Below are 19001 nucleotides of genomic sequence, written 5' to 3' on the forward strand. Positions count from 1 at the left end.
GTTAGCCATAGCAGCAGCTTCAATTCCTCAGCATAGTGGCGCAGCCGTGACGACATCAATAAACCCACTGCACTAGTGACGGCATAATGGCGCTTCAGGTGTTGGTGCGACACCACAGCCAAGACGTCTCCATTAACAGTAGAGTATGGATTCATTTTCTACTTTTTCTTTTGTCAGGGATTTCGTAGTTTAGTTGGAGCTATCTAAATAGTAAATCTGAAACATGGAGAACATATGCAAAGATGCAAACTCATGAAAAAAAATACATGCAAACCTTTTTATTTTACATATTTTGTTTCCTCTTCCTTTTTGGTCTTTTATTTTGGGCCTTACCTCGTACATTTCTCAAAGAATGATGCTCTAAATTCAAACTAAAAATCTTTTGCAAATGGCTTTAGAAACTCTTCTCAACCATGAGCTGACATTACATTTAGACTAGGGGTGCACATGGTCGGCCCGGCCCCGAATATTTTAGGAGTTAATTTGGTATGATTTCATCGGATCTAAAACTGGATAAGGGTCTCAAAAATATATCCGATCATTATTTTGGACTAAGTCCAGGTCAAGACAAACCCGACTTCACCCGATCCATGTGCACCCTAAGGAAACTAAAAAAGATATATATGTTTTAAATTAATTTAAATATTATGTTATATTAATTATAAACTTAGTGTTTTATTTTTAATCACATTTGTTGAATTAGAAAATAGATGAAAGAAGCATCAAATTAAAATTTATGAACAAATTCAAGTTCAAATATGGATATCAACTTTTTAGTGACAAGTTTTTTCTTTACAAATAAGTGCATCATAAATAAATTTATTTATAAATTATTGTTAAAATTTTAAAGACCCGATTTAGACCTGATATAGTTGTGACCCGAAAATATTTAAGTTTCATCGAATTTAGAGCTGGGTTAGGGTCTAAAAAATAGATCCAGTGTATATTTAAAGTCGAGCCTACGTCACGACAAATCCAGCACCCGGCCTATGAACATGCCTACATTAGACCCAATTAATTTGGGCCTAACGAGCCCAAAGTTTAAAAAGAATGAAAAAAGAAAAAAAAAACCCGCAAGCATTATAATTCAGACAAAAACCGAAAAAAGAAAACAGGGTAAGAAATGAAATAGTAAAGCACGCCTTTATGCTCTCTGTTGTTTTTGCTTTTTATCTCTGAAATTTTTTCCTAGTGAAGACGTCAACAAGAAAAAAAGATCCCTACAGAGAACCCTAAAAATTGGATTGAGGAATTTTAGTTCTTTGGAAGGATTAGGGTTTTTTTCTTCTCAGGTGGGAACAATGTCGATTGCAGCCCCAGGGCAACTGAACGTGAACGAATCCCCTTCTTGGGGATCCAGAAGTGTCGATTGCTTCGAGAAGTTAGAGCAAATTGGCGAGGGCACATACGGGTTTGTTTCACTTTCATTCCTTTTAACCTTTCAGCTATCAGAATTTTTTTTCTTTGTTTTTTTTCAAAAAAAGAATAAAAATTCCCTTTTTTTGGAGTGTGTATGAAATTTGTGGATTCAGTGGTAATTACTTGCACCACTTTACCAAGAACTCTTGAGTTTTGGGTCGCTGATGCTTCGCTGGAGAATCGTGGCACTTTTCTCTATCGAGAGGGCGATGATATTTGACACGAGATTGAGCTGCCGGAGCCATAATTCTTCAAGTGCTTGTAGTGTTTGTGTGCTAGTATGCTGATTATTTATGTGTGTCACCATTATTGGAATGTTAATGTGTAGTACTAAAGCTTAGTTGTAATTTTTCACTAATTGTTGTTAGGCATTTTGTATAAGCATAATTGTAATTGGTTTGATTGATGTTTGTAAGTTTTTAAGTTTTTAAATCATGATTTGTATGAAAGGCTCTTTTCTTTTCCCTTTCCGAAATTCGTTATCGATATAGTTGAAATGTGTAAAATTTCTACTTTCAGATGAAGATTATTTACTCTGTTAACTTACCATAAAATCCATTGCTAATATTATCATAAGGTAATTGATCTTTGCTTCCATATATTATACTTGCAGTCAAGTTTACATGGCTAAAGAGATCAAAACTGGTGAAATTGTTGCTCTGAAGAAAATTCGAATGGACAATGAGAGAGAAGGGGTATTTCTATATATAATTTGTTGTTTATTATGTTATAGGTGCATAACATTCTATATCGGTACTTCCTTTCACTTGTGACTTACTAGCTTTGTATCTTCTCTAACAAACTTATACATGTAATTCTGTATTATGAATTTATCGTCTGACTTTATTGTAAATTTTGCCATGGCAGTTTCCTATAACTGCTATACGAGAAATCAAAATTCTTAAGAAACTACACCATGAAAATGTGATCAAGCTAAAAGAAATTGTCACTTCTCCAGGTACTGTTTTAAAGAACTATTCACTTGAGTAAAGATTGTTTTGTTTAGATCTAACATTGTATCTTTCTTCTTTCAGGCCCCGAGAAAGATGAACAAGGGAGGCCAGGCAAGTTATTCACTCTCATGTCATGTTATTAGCCAATTACTTTATTTACAAACATAAAGTTGCGCATAATCTGCTATTTTGTTTGTAAGAATATATTTATCAACTTCTTTTGGATATCCATAGTTTATCTATGTACTAAATTAATTCATCTGCTATTCATATTTGTTTTGGCCTTTTGGGGGCTACAGATGGTAACAAATATAAAGGGGGCATCTATATGGTCTTCGAATACATGGACCATGATTTGACTGGTCTTGCTGACCGTCCTGGGATGAGATTCACAGTTCCCCAAATTAAGGTATTGCTGTTAATACGAGTGTTACTTTATACTGTTAAAATTGTTTATTTCATGTTTCCTGAGTTACTTTTTCCTTCTGAAGTGTTACATGAGACAGCTGTTGACGGGACTTCATTATTGTCATGTAAATCAAGTACTTCATCGAGATATTAAAGGTCTGTGTGTGGCCAAAGTTTCGTCTTTAGATCTAGTTGAATATGTCAAATCCCATTTGATGTATTATGTTCTGTTGCAGGCTCAAATCTCCTTATAGACAATGAAGGAAATCTGAAGCTTGCAGATTTCGGACTGGCACGGTCATTTTCTAATGATCACAATGCAAATCTTACAAACCGTGTCATTACATTATGGTACAGGTAAATGTCCTGTGTTTTCATGAGAGTTCAGTGGGGAAGAGGGGGTTGGACTCTTGAGATTGACCAGTGCATATATGGATTTTGTCATTGTAAATTTAGACCCCCTGAGTTGCTGCTAGGGACAACAAAGTATGGGCCAGCTGTAGATATGTGGTCTGTTGGGTGCATTTTCGCCGAACTTCTTCATGGGAAGCCTATCTTTCCTGGAAAAGATGAGGTTAGTGATATTCTGTGTATGATATATGAGTGGATTAGAGGTGCATTGGATCACTAATGTGAAATTGTTATAGGGAATATATGATCTTGTATATCTTCATGGCAACAATTCCTTTGTATAGCTTAGATGTAATGTATGTTTCCTTTGTACTTACTGCAGCCTGAACAACTAAATAAAATATTTGAGCTGTGTGGAGCACCGGATGAGGTGAACTGGCCTGGGGTTTCCAAGACTCCTTGGTATAATCAATTTAAACCAACAAGGCCAATGAAAAGACGTCTGAGGGAAGTTTTCAGACAGTAAGTAGATAACACGAGTTTCACTGATGAGTATATATGCCTTTATTGTATTATATTTCTTTAAATAACTCTTATCTTGGTATTGTGAATTCTAGTTTTGATCGTCATGCTCTGGAATTATTGGAGAGGATGCTGACACTTGATCCAGCTCAGGTATTCGACATTCAGGGATCTGATTTATTAGTTGTAGAGTTAACTTGAATTGCTACTTTATGTGCTCCATTTACGTGTCATTCCGGTTGCCTTACATCATTTAATATCATTTAATTTGACAAATTTAATTCGGTCTACTATTTTTGTTTTAAATTTTTATGTACCTTACATATTTACAAATCTCAAAGCTAAGCTAGTGATAAAAAAGAATAGATGATATAATGTTGAAGTGAATTGAGTTTTGATAAGTAAGGGTGCGTTTGGTTATGTTTTCATTTTCAGTATTCTGTTTTCTGGATTTTGTGAAGGAAAAAGTGAAAATAGGAGGTGAAAACAGAAAACAGAATTTTATTGTTTTCACTGTTTTTACTTTCTTTTCACAAAATCTTAAAAACAGAAAAAACTGAAAATGAAAACACATACCAAACGCACCGTAAATATTTTCTCAGATATGGATTTGTATGTTAAAAAAGATATCTGTTAATAACATGACAATTTATCTTTCAGCGCTAGTTCTGCTTTTGTGTGACTAGTTCCTAATTCCCATAAGAATCTGCATGCTAATATTTACTGGTCACTTTTTCTTGTTTATAGAGAATTACCGCGAAGGATGCTCTTGATGCTGAGTATTTCTGGACTGATCCGTTGCCATGTGACCCCAAGAGGTATCTTAAACTTTAGTTTTTTCCTTTTGTCTTTGTGAAAATATTACATTTCCTGGAAAGTACATGATCTTGAAATCAATATAAGATTACATGCATGTCCCATTGATTCCCCCCCCCCCCCCCCCCCTTTTTTTAACTTTTGTTGTTCTTGTTCTGCTTTTTTTTTTCCCTGGCCAGTATACTTAATGTTTCCACATCTGTTATGTTTTCCTCAGTTTACCCAAGTATGAATCATCACATGAGTTTCAGACAAAGAAAAAGCGTCAGCAACAACGGCAAAATGAAGAAATGGCTAAGCGCCAGAAAATGCAGCATCCTCAGCAGCATACTCGTCTTCCCCCCATTCAGCAGCCAGGGCAACATGCACAAATGCGATCAGGACCTAACCAAAATTTACATGGTTCTCAACCCCAAGTTGCTGCGGGACCTAGTCACCATTATGGGAAGCCTCGAGGTCCATCTGGTGGGCCAGGAAGATATCCACCAAGCGGGAACCCTGGTGGAGGATACAATCACCCTAATCGGGGAGGTCAAGGAGGGGGTGGCTATGGCAGCGGGCCTTATCCTCCTCAAGGGCGAGGGGCACCTTATGGTTCCAGCGGCATGCCTGGTGGTGGTCCTCGCGGAGGAGGTGGTAGTGGCTATGGAGTCGGAGCCCCAACTTATCCCCAGCAAGGGGGTCCATATGGTGGGTCTGGCACTGGTCGTGGCTCAAACATGATGGGTGGAAACCGCAATCAACAATACGGATGGCAGCAATGAAAAAAAAAAAGACGACTTTCTTTGAATGGTCTCTATTATGTTCTGATTTGGCATTGGTCTGATATGTTTGATTAAGAAGCGAGTTATAGAAAGATCAAACAAATCAATGGATCAAGTTATTGAGAAAAAATACATGGTTGGTCTCTGGATTATAGATTATTGAGATATAATGTTCTTATTACCTTAAGTGACTGAAAAGCCTATGTCATGCACCTAATATAATGTTTTTGGTGCTGTGTCTTTAGGGACCATGAGAAACAAAGACATGGCTTTTGATGTTTGTTCATTGTATGCCATAGATTCATTCACCGCGCAAATAGGTATGAATAAGTAGCATAACTCAACATGTATAAGAGATCTCACTTACTATAATATTCTTCCTGTGATACAACCCTGTACCAAATTTTGTTTTTTTACTATTTAGGGAATGTGTAAATCAAGAAATCAACTAGTATGTTCAATATAATGTGTTCTTTTGTTTTCTTTTTTTGGGGATTTTAAGTAGGATTACAAAATCATGAAAATGGAAAGAGCGCGGTTGAAAATTGTGATTACAATGAAGGTGAGTGATTACATTGAGTTATAGAGCTTAGACACAGATAAATAAACTGATAAACTAATATACAACTAGCTCTCTCTAATTAACCATTTCGTTACAAACTTTACATACTATACTTTGTCATCATACATTCATGCTTGAAACAAATTCATGAAATACCCTTCTTAAGGGTTAGGCAAGGTAACACTTTCCAATGAATAACCCTTAAAAAAATGAAAGCATATGTTGAGAAGCTCATAGTTTTTGAGCACTTGAAAGTGACTTTTGGGAATGATTAGAAGAATGTTTGCTGGTTGCACTACTCTCAGTTGCCCTTTTTGGGGTCCTTGTGATTGAATTTGTGGATTGAAGTGCTTCCAATGCAGCTAAAACATTCACCATTTGTGGCCTATATTTTGGATCAGCATTCAGGCACTGCAAGGCGAGTGCGGCCGCGGCTTGAGCTCCTTTCCTAGAGTACTGTCCACCCAACCTGGTATCCATGATTCTCAAAATCCTTCTGCTATCGCTTAGGAATGGCCTCGCCCAATCCACCAATGTTTCTTCTGGAATTCCTTCTTTCTCGTTTTCGACCACACGCCTTCCGGTTAATAACTCTAGCAAGACAACGCCAAAGCTGTATACATCACTCCTTGGGGTCAAATGACCTGTTTGTTTTGTCAAATGCAAAAGGCTCATCAAATTTTGGAAATCTTAGTTGTCATGAAACCACTCATCCCAAAAGTTTAAGCTGATAGAAGAAGACAACATTAATAATTATATCTCTAACACTCCCCATCAAATAAGGGGATATAGGACTCTGATATCATATCATGAAACCACTCATTTCAAAAGCTTAAGCTGATAGGAGAAGACAATATTAATAGTTATAACTCTAACACTCCCTCTTCTTTTTGGTTTCACCAAGGATTAAACTCTAAACCTTTCAGACATTAATGGTTATATCTCTAACAATAGTAAGTAACATGTATTTTGAAAGGGAAGGAAAATTTACCTGTAGCTACATACTCTGGTGCAGCATAACCATGAGTTCCAATAATTCTGGTTGAAACGTGTGTATTATCTCCGGTAGGACCGTCTCTTGCCAAGCCAAAATCCGAAATCTTTGCATTGAAATCCTGCATAAATTTTGGAAATACTCTTTCAGAATGAAACATAGTGTAGATGTACATTCACATTTCATAGAATCACAGACTCAAACTACATACAGAGTCAAGTAGGACATTGGAAGCCTTTAAATCGCGAAAAATGATATTTGAATCGAGGGAATGCAAGAATGCTAATCCTCTAGCAACAGCTATGGCGATGTTGATCCTCATAATCCATGGAATTGGTTGAACACCTTCTGCAAAATGGTAAACAAAATATACTCAAAATGAAAATAGAAACCGAAAAGCTCCAAAATATGTTAGAAAGTAAATGCAAGTAAATAGTCAAATTAGCCTCCAATTTTTTTAATTAAATTCGTTTTTCAAAGATTTTAAGTTAGTCATTTTAATATTTTTATCACTTCCGTTGCTAACAGCATCAAAATTTGTTGATGTGACACGTTTAGTTACACCACACATCTGGTAGTCTTAACCCTAAATTGAGGGATTCTAGTGCTCAAGTTCTTCCTTCAATTAAGTTTTGATTTGATCTAATTTTATAAAATTATCATGCTAATAGTCAATTAATACTCATATGTGTGTGTCATAGTATCACTTAACGTACCATATTAACAAATTTTAGCGCTGTCAACAAAAAAAATGACAGAATGACTAACACCATTAATTTAAAATCTTTGAAAAAAAATTGATTAAAAAGACTAATTTAAAAAATGAGTAATTTTTCAACCACGAATTTGACCAAGTAAATACACTTACTTCTGAATAAATGGTTTTCCAAACTTCCTTTCTGCATAAACTCATAAACTAGAAGCCTATTCTTCCCTTCCAAGCAATAACCAATAAGTCTTACAAGATTTTCATGGTGAAGCTGCCCTAGATAGTTCACTTCTGCAAGCCATTCTTGGTGTCCTTGAAAGCTTTCTGGCTTAAGCTTCTTTATGGCTACTACTATACCAGTCCCTGGTTTTGTGGGAGCAAAAGTGTTCTCATCTATCCACCCTTTGTACACAAACCCGAACCCTCCCTCGCCGATCAAATTCTCTCGCCGGAAGTTCTTAGTTGCCTCCTTCAGATCACTAAAGGAGAAGGACTTAAGGCTGCTAGAAATTGTTCTCTCAATAGCATTTGACACTGAAGTTTGAGCAGAAGATTTTTGTTTTGGAGGACTTGAATTCTGCTTTGGCTTAGTTTGAGATTTATTACTACTCCCTGATTAGATGAAAATCAAAGTTAAAATCAACCAATTTAACAACTTAACCATGTAACAAAATGCAGCAAGATTGTGATTTCTTTCAACACATAATTTGGTTAACAATAAATAGAGTTAAAAACCTTAACTAGGGTATTAAAATTCCAACTTTAAAGCACAAATTGAATGAAATTAGCTCAACTAATCACAAACCTTAATTAGAGTATCAAAATTGCAAAATTTCTAATGAACAGTATGTTTTAAGAACCTGCTAGAACAGTGTGAAAAAGCCACACCTTCTTCATTTTTCCAACCAAATTTTAAGTTTTTAATAACCATGGTACTAGAAAACACTAAAAAGGTTTATATATTAGGTGACCAAAAAGACAAAGAGTATCAAGTAATCCCAGAAACCCAAAGGGAATAAGAACACTAAAAAACATAGAACTGAATAAAACAAAAAGGATCATTTGATGAACATTGGTTTTATCCTTTAGGAACCATCGCCATCTTTCTTTCTTTCTTCCCCTTTTGCGTGGAAAACAAAGAGCAAGAAAACCATAACAAAAGCATCATGGTACGACAGAAAATACAAAGTGTCCAAAAAAAGAAGGAATAGAAGCAAGAACTGACCAAAAAGGGTTGTGGAGGAAACATGAGCAACTGGTTTTATGAAGCAATTTCCCATGATGATGATGATGATCTATGATGCAAAGTTTCAGGCAAAGGCAAGAACAAGAAAAAGGGTTTGTACAATTGTATATGTAAGAGTAAGAGTGTGAAAAAGTCTGCAAAGAAATACGTGTGAAGTTGGAAGAAAAAGTCCACCATGGGAACTAGGAAGAGAGGAGTGGTTGACAAGTTACCATAGTCAATGGGGTGGGAAATTCACACCTTGCTTAAACCAATCATAATACAAACATAAAACATGCTCCCACATTTCATATATCATGGTCCTAAAAAGGCCAAACATATTTCCATAATTTATAAATATGAATATTATTTTAATGGGATGACAGCGTAGAACAATTTTATCCGTGTATCGATTTGTATAATAACAAAAATATTTGGCAAAAAAAATAAAAAATAAATTGTAATTCTTGTTAGTATTTTTTAAGGGCGTACATGATTCAATTCGGATCCGAATATTTTGAGGCTAATTTGTATGATTTTATCCAGTTTAGGGTCGGATAAGAATCTCAAAAATATATCGGATCATTATTTAGAATCGGGTCCGTATCAAGACGAACTTGACTTCACTCGACTTATATGCACTCTAAGAGGACTAAAAAATGTATATATGTTTTAAATTAATTTTAATATTATGTTATATTAACTATAAGTTTATTGTTTTATTTTTAATCACATTTGTTGAATTAGAAAATAGATCAAATAAGTATGAAATTATAATTTATGGACAAATTCAAATTTAAATATAGATATCAACTTCTCGTTAATTAGTATATTTTTTTCTTCTTTATAAATAAGTGTGTCATAATTTTTTGACTTAAAATTTATCAAGACCCAGCCAACACCGGTTTAGAACCAGTTTTAGTGTGACCCAAAAATAATAAGATTTCACCGGATCTAAAATTGAATAAAGATCTAAAAAATAGTCATGGTCATTATTTAAGAATATTTTTGTATCCTTTCTGATAGAATAAATATAAAATATATTAATTCAGTATCTTTAGATACAATATCTTTATCTATATCTTATCTACCAAACACGATTTTATATCTTTATATCTCTATCTTAATATCCAACAAACGCTGTCCAAGAGATTAAATTTACAACAAATTATATAGGCAACTACTTTCATGAAGATAGCAAAAACATCTTCTTATGATGATCCTTGTTTAAAAAGTGTAACTTATTTATTTAGCAACACTTTAAATAAAGGTAACACTTTTACTTTAAATAAAATCAAGCCCTACAATCTATCATCCAATGGTCAAAATGATGTATCTTCACATAATGATAATCATTAAATCTTCATTGGAGTAGCCACCAATTATATATCCTTGTTAGCATAAAAATGCTTTGCAATGAGAAAAAGTGATTGGACCGATTTTTCGTTTATAAATTGATACATATACAATTAAATTAGAATTACAAGGCTCGTATACTGACGATTTACTATATCACACACAAAATTGATTTTTTTTTTTTTTGTGACTACACACAAAATTGATTTGCCAACAAGTAAATGCATTGTGAAATATGAAAAACGTTATCTTTGTATACAAGAAAAATGGTATTTACTTCCTCTACTTATCCTATTCATCATCAACTTTTTCATTTGTCAACATCATTTAATGGCATAAGATCTTTTAAAAGAAAATCATTTCTTTCCATAGGAACTAAAAATTTATCCTAATGGATGGAACATGTTACTAATAGAGTTTCGATAAAATATACGATGAATATTATTACAGAAGTTAAGGTAGTTATATAATTTTAATAATACTTAACATATATTACTCAAATTAAGGTCATATTATTTTACTTTTTAAATTAAAAGTATTTTAAAATATTAAAGAATGTTATTTTAATTTTAAATGCGGTTAAAATTATATAACTAGTATTATAATTAGGACTGAAAGTCACTCAAGTTAGCTCACGAACCAATTCGAATTCGACTCGTTAATAATTCGATAAGTTAAATTCGTGAGCTTGTGAACCGAACTTGAGCCTAGAATTAAGCTCATAAATTAAATGAGTCGAATTTAAATTTGGATAAGCTCAGTCCATTAGCTCGTGAGTTGACTCGATTATATATAGATTAAATACATATAGAATATGCGTATTAATAATTTAATATATATATATATATAATAATATATAATTATATATATTAATGTTTTTAATTATTTAAAAAAAATTATAGTAATTTTTTATTTATAATTTTAATACAAAACATAAATAAAAAAATTATAATTGATAAATAGATAATATATAAAATTTATTTTTTAAATATTTTTAATATATATAAATTATAATTTATTGATATAAAATTATAAATTATATTTCTATTATTTTAGTCAATTTATAAGACTGAACCAACTCATAATTTTTTGTTGAGTCGAACTTAAACTTACAAAATAAACTCCATTAATCATAAGCAAACTTAATTTTTATGAGTTAAGCTTGGATTTAATCTAACTCAAATCACTTCCAAGTTCCAACTGTAATTGTAATAATAGCCGCCGCATTCTATAAAATATTAAAATGCTTTGATCAATTCAAAGATTGAAGTATGGCCCAAGCTTCCCTAAATTTGGTTCTGGCTTGGGTCCTACCAGCTTTTAAATTATGGGACATAGTTTTGACTTCCAAATATATATAAATATATATATGTTCATCTTCCTCAGTCTATGAACCATAATCAATGTTGACACAGGAAATAGGAAGTTAGAAACAACATAAAGAGGGGGAAAAAAAGGAAATTGATGCTCTTGTCAATCTTATCTTATTATAATTCTATTTTAGGTAAACACTTTCACATTAGATATTTTTGTCCCAGCAAATTTTATTACTTTAAAAATTTTCGATAAATTAATCTCTCAGTAAAAAATAAATTTGTCTAATAATAATTTTTTTATCTAATTATTTTATAAAAAAATATTAAAAACTTATTTATCCAATATACATATTAAAACTTTTGTTGAAAGCGACAAAAAAAATCAATCTATTATGGGAATAAAGCATAAATTTGTTTGGAAACCAATTTGTAGTCACTCATTTATTTAACTTTTTATTGTATGCTTCTCGGTTCATAAATAACATCCTTTTTAATGTTATTTTAGCATGCATATTAAAAGATACTCTGAAAACTATATAAGTAGAAAAGAAAATATATTGTTTTGAGAAAAAATATCGAACCTAATAAATTCTAAAATAATTTTAAGAGCAATTTACCAATTTAAAATATTTGATTCTCAATTTTACTAAAATACAACTTTTGGTTCTTTGATACAAAAATCTAATTTTTTACAATTTTATGTAATTCGTGGGAAGGGTTTGATAGATTTTGGGTGAACGTTAACCGTGGTAGGAGTTCTACGATTTACGGTGAAATGAAAATGCATGGAAACCATACGTTGCCTCTGTAGCCTCTTGCAGCACGTTTATCATAACCGCTGCATCCACCCTCACCAAAGGAAATACTCTGGCACAAATGACATGGTGATCAAGTTGTCGATGGTCATTAGAAATCGACGTCGCCAAATAAGTATTAGATCCGTTGTACCTTCTAACTTCCAAAGTACCCTTGCACTGTCGATGTGTGATGCGAATCAACCACGTGCACCCATTCTTAAACTCCTTGCATCTCCCATGAAACTTCAGATGATCTTACTCAATCACCGATACTGAACTCCACGACGGATGCTATAATTTTTAACACTCAACACAGCTTCCTCCTTAGTCTGGAAAGATTGGCCAATCTAAAAGTCTCCAGAAGGATTTTCCTCATGTAACCCCTGCCTCCCGGAGGTGGGATTTATGTCCGGGTGCTGGCCGATTGCTTCCACGTTCAACATAGAGAAATGTGACGATTGTTGGGCTGAACCAAAACTGGATGGTCCACGACGTGCGGGTGGCATGCTCGGAGTATCCTCCTCACTGTCCCCAATATATTATCTGGCTCATCATCTAGATCATCATCTTGCATCGCATTCTCAATATGATCCGGCTCACCCTCACCAAACAGTCTAGGAATCAATCCAGCTGACCTAGCTGCCGCTGGTGGAAGGGGTGGAGATCCAGCCAAGAGACAACCAGCTGCAATGACAGGCATCGAAGTCGACGCAACACCCACTGTCATCGATTGAGGATTCGGCGTCGATGCACTAGAACTATCAAAACCATCTTGCCCCTATCACAAATGTTTCATACTGCACCTCAGATAAAATAACCGCAATCAGAATCTTGTAAAATAACTTCTTCACCCATTTGGACCCACACAACCATGCCTTCTGCAAAATGTTCATCTTTAGTTCTGACAGAGTCATTGTGGATTGTACAAAAACACTGACCAGTTCTTTATCGGTGAACTTAACTCCATGCCTCTTACTTTTTTTAATTTTCCCAGAACAGTGGATTAGGACCAAAAAAACTCTCCTCACTCATTTTTTAACAAGTGAAAATGACTCTCTACATCACAATACTTCTCCTGGGTGGATATTTATAGGCGAAATAGGTCCAGGCATAAACTGCTGGATCCCTTCCACGATTTATGCCCATTTCACATTCAAGCAGAAACAGTGAAATTCCTACCACAGTTTTCATGCATTTCTATTTCAACGTAAACTGTGGAACCCCTACTATAATTTACGTTCATCCACAATCCGTTAAACTCCTCCGACAGATTCTATAGAGTTGTGAAAAAATGGATTTTTGTATCAATGTTTCAAAAGTTGTATTCTGATAATTTTAAAGTTCAAATATTTTATTTTGGTAAATTATCCTAATTTTAACAAGTTGATAAGAGTTATTAAACTATGGGAATATTTTCATAAATTAATTAATACTTTTAAAATTTTAATTTTAAAAATGTAATTATTCATAAATATAAAGTATTATGTTTAACTTTTATATCTCTTTAATCAATAGTAGAAATTCACATATAGTTATAAAATTAATAATTAAAAATAATTGTAAAAAGAAAATTTAAATTGCAAAGGAGAGACAATAACTTGAATTTAGAAAAAAAAAAAGTTCTCTACCAATTCTTAATGTGAAGAAAATATAAAAATAAAATGTGAATATGTGATTGAATTAACTTCTTTCGGTGCAAATTCGTCTATTTATATATAATTTTAAAGAGTAACTAACTAACTAATTATAAATATACTAACATAACTAATTCTAACAAATTAATAAACTTCTATCTTATTTAACATATACACCACAGATTAGTCACCAAAAAATATACACCACAGATTAAATTATATTATAATTTTTAATTATTAATTTTATATAAAAATAATTGTAAGTGAATTTTCTTTGAAATTAAGAGTGAGAATCAGCTGAGTCTATGACTAATGTGAAAATTTCCCAAAAGACGCAGCTCTTGTTTTTGGACTTGGAACTCGGTTTGAAAATACACGCTTTCCCAATAAATATTAAACTCCAATGCCAAAAAATTAATAATAAAATAAAAAAGAATAACATATTATCGTTGACAAGTTCCATGATTAGTTTTTTGGGGAATAAATATTGAAATTGATTATACAAAAATGTTAGTACTACATTAACAATTGCATTAAATAAGTACATTAAAATAACTATAAAAAGTCAAGAGCAGAGAAAATTAGTACTGTATTATAATACATGTTGACATAATTATTGGGAATAAATAATATTATTACAATTTAATTAATTATGTGTCAAATAATTTATTATTGTTATTATATTAAAATATTAATATAATAAGGTTTTTAATTAAATTTAAAAATTTATCATTGTGATAGTGATCATAATATTAAGAGATAAATCTTTTATAATTTAATCTAAATTGTTTTTAGTTATATAATTATTAAAAAAGATATTATGATCCGAAAAGATCAAAAAAAAAAAAATATATATATATATATATATAATGATTTTTATTAGATGAAGATTAATATATATATATATATATATTAATATAATAGATCTCATTTATTAAATTATATATATATATATATATATATATATATATATATATATGATGTATATAGAGATATGACTATTAAACTGACTCAATTTGAGAATTCCTTATGATTATAATTATCGTATATTTATCAACAGGATATTCTCAAGATGAATATGGTAATAGAGTTTTCTTTGATATCATAGTAATTAACCATGTATTTATTATACTTTGATTCCAAACACCTAATACCTTAGGGTGCTAGTTGAATGAATATTGGGTATGATTCCAAGGTTTTATTCATCTCAATCATTATAATCATAGAGTTCAAACTCTTTACCGAGAGTTGACGGATTTCTTGTTAACTAATCATTAATTTTACCAGTATTTAAATTATACCGAATATCCATTCAACTAGCACCCTAAGATATTAGGTGTCTGGAATCAAAGTATAATAAATACATTGTTAATTATTATGACAGTCGCAGGTCAAAAGAAACTCTATTACCATGTTTATCTTGAAAATATTCTATTGACAAATATACGGTAATTATAACAATTAGGAATTCTCAAATTGAGTCAGTTCAATGGTCATATCTTTATATGTACTATCTATATATATAATTTAATAAATGAGATCTATTAATTTTCATACCATTATATATATATATATATATATATATATATATATATATATATAGATCTTTCCGAATCATAATATCTTTTTTAATAATCCTATAACTAAGAACAATTTAGATTAAATTATAAAAGATTTATCTCTCAATATTATGATCACTATCACAATAATAAATCTCTAAATTTAATCAAAAACCTTATTATATTAACATTTTAATATAATAACAATAACAAATTATTTGACACATGATTAATTGGATTGTGGTCACACTACTTATTTCCAATAATCTCTTACTTACACGAAAACCAATCATAATAGATTGAATTTTGGACATACTATTATCTCAATAATAATAATAGAATATACTATATAGTAGCTTATAATTTTATTTTTAAAAATTTATCACTTTTGAAAATAAAGAAACAAAAAATTAAAAGGACAAAAAGATTGCTACTAATTTTATTATCCAATTAACATTATTGCATTACTTGTAAATAATGATTTTCTTAGTAAGTTGTTCGTAAAAAAGTGTCTTTAATAAGCTACACACTTTTATATATCTTATCTTAAATACAAAAGAAAATGTTCTTATCTTAAATTTATACTTTATTTTGTTTCATTATTATTACAACAAATTTTTCTAGCAAGATAGCTATTCAATATGAAATGTCCCAATCTTCTTTACTTCGTCACAATCTTCCATTGACCACAACGTATTAATAAGAGTCCACAATGACACAATAAGTTTGGTGTTTATGTCATTTTTTATTTTTTAAATGATAAACCATGTGATCTTTGAATAATATATATATATATATATATATATATATATATATATATATATATATATATATATATATATATATATATTGAGAAAAAGACAAATCAATCTTTGACTTTTTAATTTGTAAACATTTAAGTCCTTAAAAATTTAAAAATACATTTAAGTTTTTGACTTTTTCAAAATCTAGACATATCGGTTTCTGGATCTAATTTATTCAATTTTAAAAATTTTCACGTGTGCATCCGTATCAACTAGGTTAGTGCAACGGAAATAACATTGAATCATATCTAAGTGAACATTAGGAATTAATATGTCTAAATTTTGAAAAATTCAAGGACTTAAATGTATATTTCAAATTTTCGAAAATTTAAATATCTGCAAATCAAAAGATTAAGAACTTATTTGTCTTTTTTTTTATACGGTATCCTCTTAATTTAATTAGTCAATGATTAATTTATTATAAATTTAAATTTTATTTCAAACTTATATTAATTACTGCAAATACAAGTTAAAATTCAAATTTTAAATAGACACATAAATTAATTAGTCGAAAAATCTATAATGGATGAAACTAATTAAAGATAGGAAATTATAAGTCAATCTTATTCAAAGTGCCACTCAAGAAAATTCTAGTTGCATCTACATTACAATTGTTTGGCCAAATTCAACTTCCATATTTAAATTCATCAATGGGATTGGGCTATAACCAAGTCTCTTCTAATTAGTTTCTAATAGGGATAATGTTCAAATTCGTCCCTTAAAGATTACGCGATCTTTATTTTTGTTCCCGAATAATTTTTTTTAATCAAATTAGTCCCTGAAAGATAAACCGTTAGTCAAATTAGCCTTTCCGTCAATTGGATGATGACGTGTCACGTTAAGTGCCACGTGGCAGGTCAGTAACACGTGACACGTCACGTGACACTTGACATATAAAAATATTTTCTATTAGTCAAAATAGTCCTTGAAAGTCCAGACGTAAGTCATTTTCATCCCTCAAATTTTAAAAATTAGTCAAACTAGTCCTTATATAATTTTTTTATAATATTAAATTTATAATTTTTTTATACTACTAATTTTAATATTATTTTTAAACCTTAATAAACAAAATTCTCTTTACATAAAATAATAAAAATAATTAAATTTTTATAAAGTTATTTTGTCATTTATATTTTAAAATTTTATATTTTCAAATTGTAATTTTTTATGTGAATTTTTTTATTTAAACGAGTTTATCAAATTATTTTTGATTATATATTTAAAAATTTAATATTTTAAATTTTACTAAATAATGTAGTAATTATTTTAAATTTTAAATCTTTTAAATTTTTTAAAATTATAATTTTTATTATTATTTAATTTATATAGTAAAACTCAATAATTGAAAAACTGGTTTATGGAATCACTTTTTGAATCTTAATATTCTAATATAATTTTTTAAATATTTCATTTAAAACAAAAGAAATTTTATTTTAATATGAAACATATCTATTTATATAATGTACTAGTACGGAGTAACCTGTGTTATGCATAGGTATAATATTTCCTATTTCATTTTATCTCATTGATTTGTGAAATTAAAAGAAAAATTATATAATCTATCTCAAACATATGAAACACACAAAAATTTATTATGATGTTTGCACGTATTACGCTTAAGAAGCAATTCATTTATAATAATAATAATTAACCAACAAATTTTCAATATTTTGTAAAGTTTGGAATTGAAACTAAATTTGTGAATCTTCTTGAATTTTGACTCTAAGTATCACTACCATTACCTCCTATATATAAGTAATACTGTAATGAAAAAAAAAAGATGTAGTAGGAAAAAAATAGTGGTATAACTTTGTGATGGTTTCAGTGGCTAAGAGAAAAGGGGTAGAATCTTAGCCCCCTTTTTTGCTTGCTAACACTTGCTGGACTTAGAGAAAACTCTTTTGTTTTTAGCTCGTCCCTAGCCACGAGACATTTTCATTTTGTCTCGTCACTTGACACGAGACATTTTTTATTTTTCATCTGAACAGTAAAAAAAGAATTGAAGTAGGAAGAGAGATAGAAGATTACACCCAGATATATCCTGGTTCAGCTGCTAAGTGCAGTGCAACCTACATCCAGTCTCCATCACAACCATGATGAAATTTCACTATAATCATCCAGATTACAAATTGTAAAGTGCTAACCCAACTTACAAGGGGATTTCCACAAAATCATGAAACACAACACAGATGTACAAAGGAACTCTAAGACATCTATGGCTTTTTTTTCTTTTAATTTTGCACTCTCTGCCTTTTTCCGCTCTATGGCTTTTTCATACAAACCTCACTTGTTTGCCTTTTTCCATGAGACTCAAGACATGACAAAATTAAACAGAAAAACTACAAAATGGAATACATTGAAGGAGAAGAGAAATATGTTAGCTCAGGTAGCTCTGAGAACACTGTGCCTCGCACTCTCACACTTTCTCCTTGAATCAAACCATGACTGTTCACCCCTTTAATAGAGAAGTGAAGCCTTCACAGTTGAAACACACACCCGAGCTTAGCTTCCTTTCCTTCAAAATGAACTGGTTCGGCCACAGAGAGAGAGAGAAGAGATAATCATGCAAAACCCAACATGCAATTACCTCTAGTCCTTTCTTGATCATCACTCTTCATCAATCCGAGCTCTCCATCCTTGGCTTGCTCTCCAAGATAGATTTCTGGCCCTTGATGTTTCATGATGATGATGACGTCTTCTGCTTCAATCTCTGCCTCAACCATCACTTCGCCACTCTAGCTACTTCCTGTGGTGGTTGAGCAGAATCAAAGACAAGCCATGCCTCAAGAATCTCACCTTGCTGGCCGAATCTT

At 31.1% G+C, this 19001-nt stretch overlaps 2 protein-coding genes across 2 annotated transcripts; one reads left to right on the top strand and one right to left on the bottom strand.

Annotated features, from left to right (window-relative positions):
* Positions 1-1021: 1021 nt before the first annotated feature.
* On the top strand, positions 1022-5624 carry LOC112702149 (cyclin-dependent kinase C-2). Its single transcript, XM_025753065.3, has 12 exons — positions 1022-1411; positions 2033-2114; positions 2287-2377; positions 2454-2483; positions 2672-2781; positions 2864-2936; positions 3017-3137; positions 3237-3354; positions 3514-3653; positions 3749-3806; positions 4401-4471; positions 4687-5624. The coding sequence occupies exons 1-12, from the start codon at positions 1302-1304 to the stop codon at positions 5231-5233; spliced, it is 1551 nt and encodes a 516-aa protein (XP_025608850.1). The 5' UTR covers positions 1022-1301; the 3' UTR covers positions 5234-5624.
* A 129-nt stretch (positions 5625-5753) lies between these two features.
* Positions 5754-9002, bottom strand: LOC112702150 (probable serine/threonine-protein kinase PBL3). Its single transcript, XM_025753066.3, has 5 exons — positions 8724-9002; positions 7658-8110; positions 7001-7137; positions 6787-6910; positions 5754-6439 (listed from the first exon to the last, which is right to left on the bottom strand). Exons 1-5 carry the CDS (start codon positions 8776-8778, stop codon positions 6027-6029), a joined length of 1182 nt encoding a protein of 393 aa, XP_025608851.1. The 5' UTR covers positions 8779-9002; the 3' UTR covers positions 5754-6026.
* Between the last annotated feature and the right edge of the window lie 9999 nt (positions 9003-19001).

This window comes from Arachis hypogaea, chromosome 7, assembly GCF_003086295.3.
Source record: "Arachis hypogaea cultivar Tifrunner chromosome 7, arahy.Tifrunner.gnm2.J5K5, whole genome shotgun sequence".
Taxonomy (NCBI): Eukaryota; Viridiplantae; Streptophyta; class Magnoliopsida; order Fabales; family Fabaceae; genus Arachis; species Arachis hypogaea.

Bases quoted from the DNA above. Each gene is read 5' to 3' on its own strand.
- LOC112702149 (XM_025753065.3), top strand. From the start codon at position 1,302: ATGTCGATTGCAGCCCCAGGGCAACTGAACGTGAACGAATCCCCTTCT. The intron at 2,484-2,671 runs GCAAGTTATTCA...TGGGGGCTACAG, and splicing joins AGATGAACAAGGGAGGCCAG to ATGGTAACAAATATAAAGGG. The intron at 3,654-3,748 runs GTAAGTAGATAA...TGTGAATTCTAG, and splicing joins CTGAGGGAAGTTTTCAGACA to TTTTGATCGTCATGCTCTGG.
- LOC112702150 (XM_025753066.3), bottom strand. From the start codon at position 8,778: ATGGGAAATTGCTTCATAAAACCAGTTGCTCATGTTTCCTCCACAACC. The intron at 7,138-7,657 runs GTAAGTGTATTT...ACCATTTTGCAG, and splicing joins GGAAAACCATTTATTCAGAA to AAGGTGTTCAACCAATTCCA. The intron at 6,911-7,000 runs GTATGTAGTTTG...AAATTTATGCAG, and splicing joins CCAATGTCCTACTTGACTCT to GATTTCAATGCAAAGATTTC.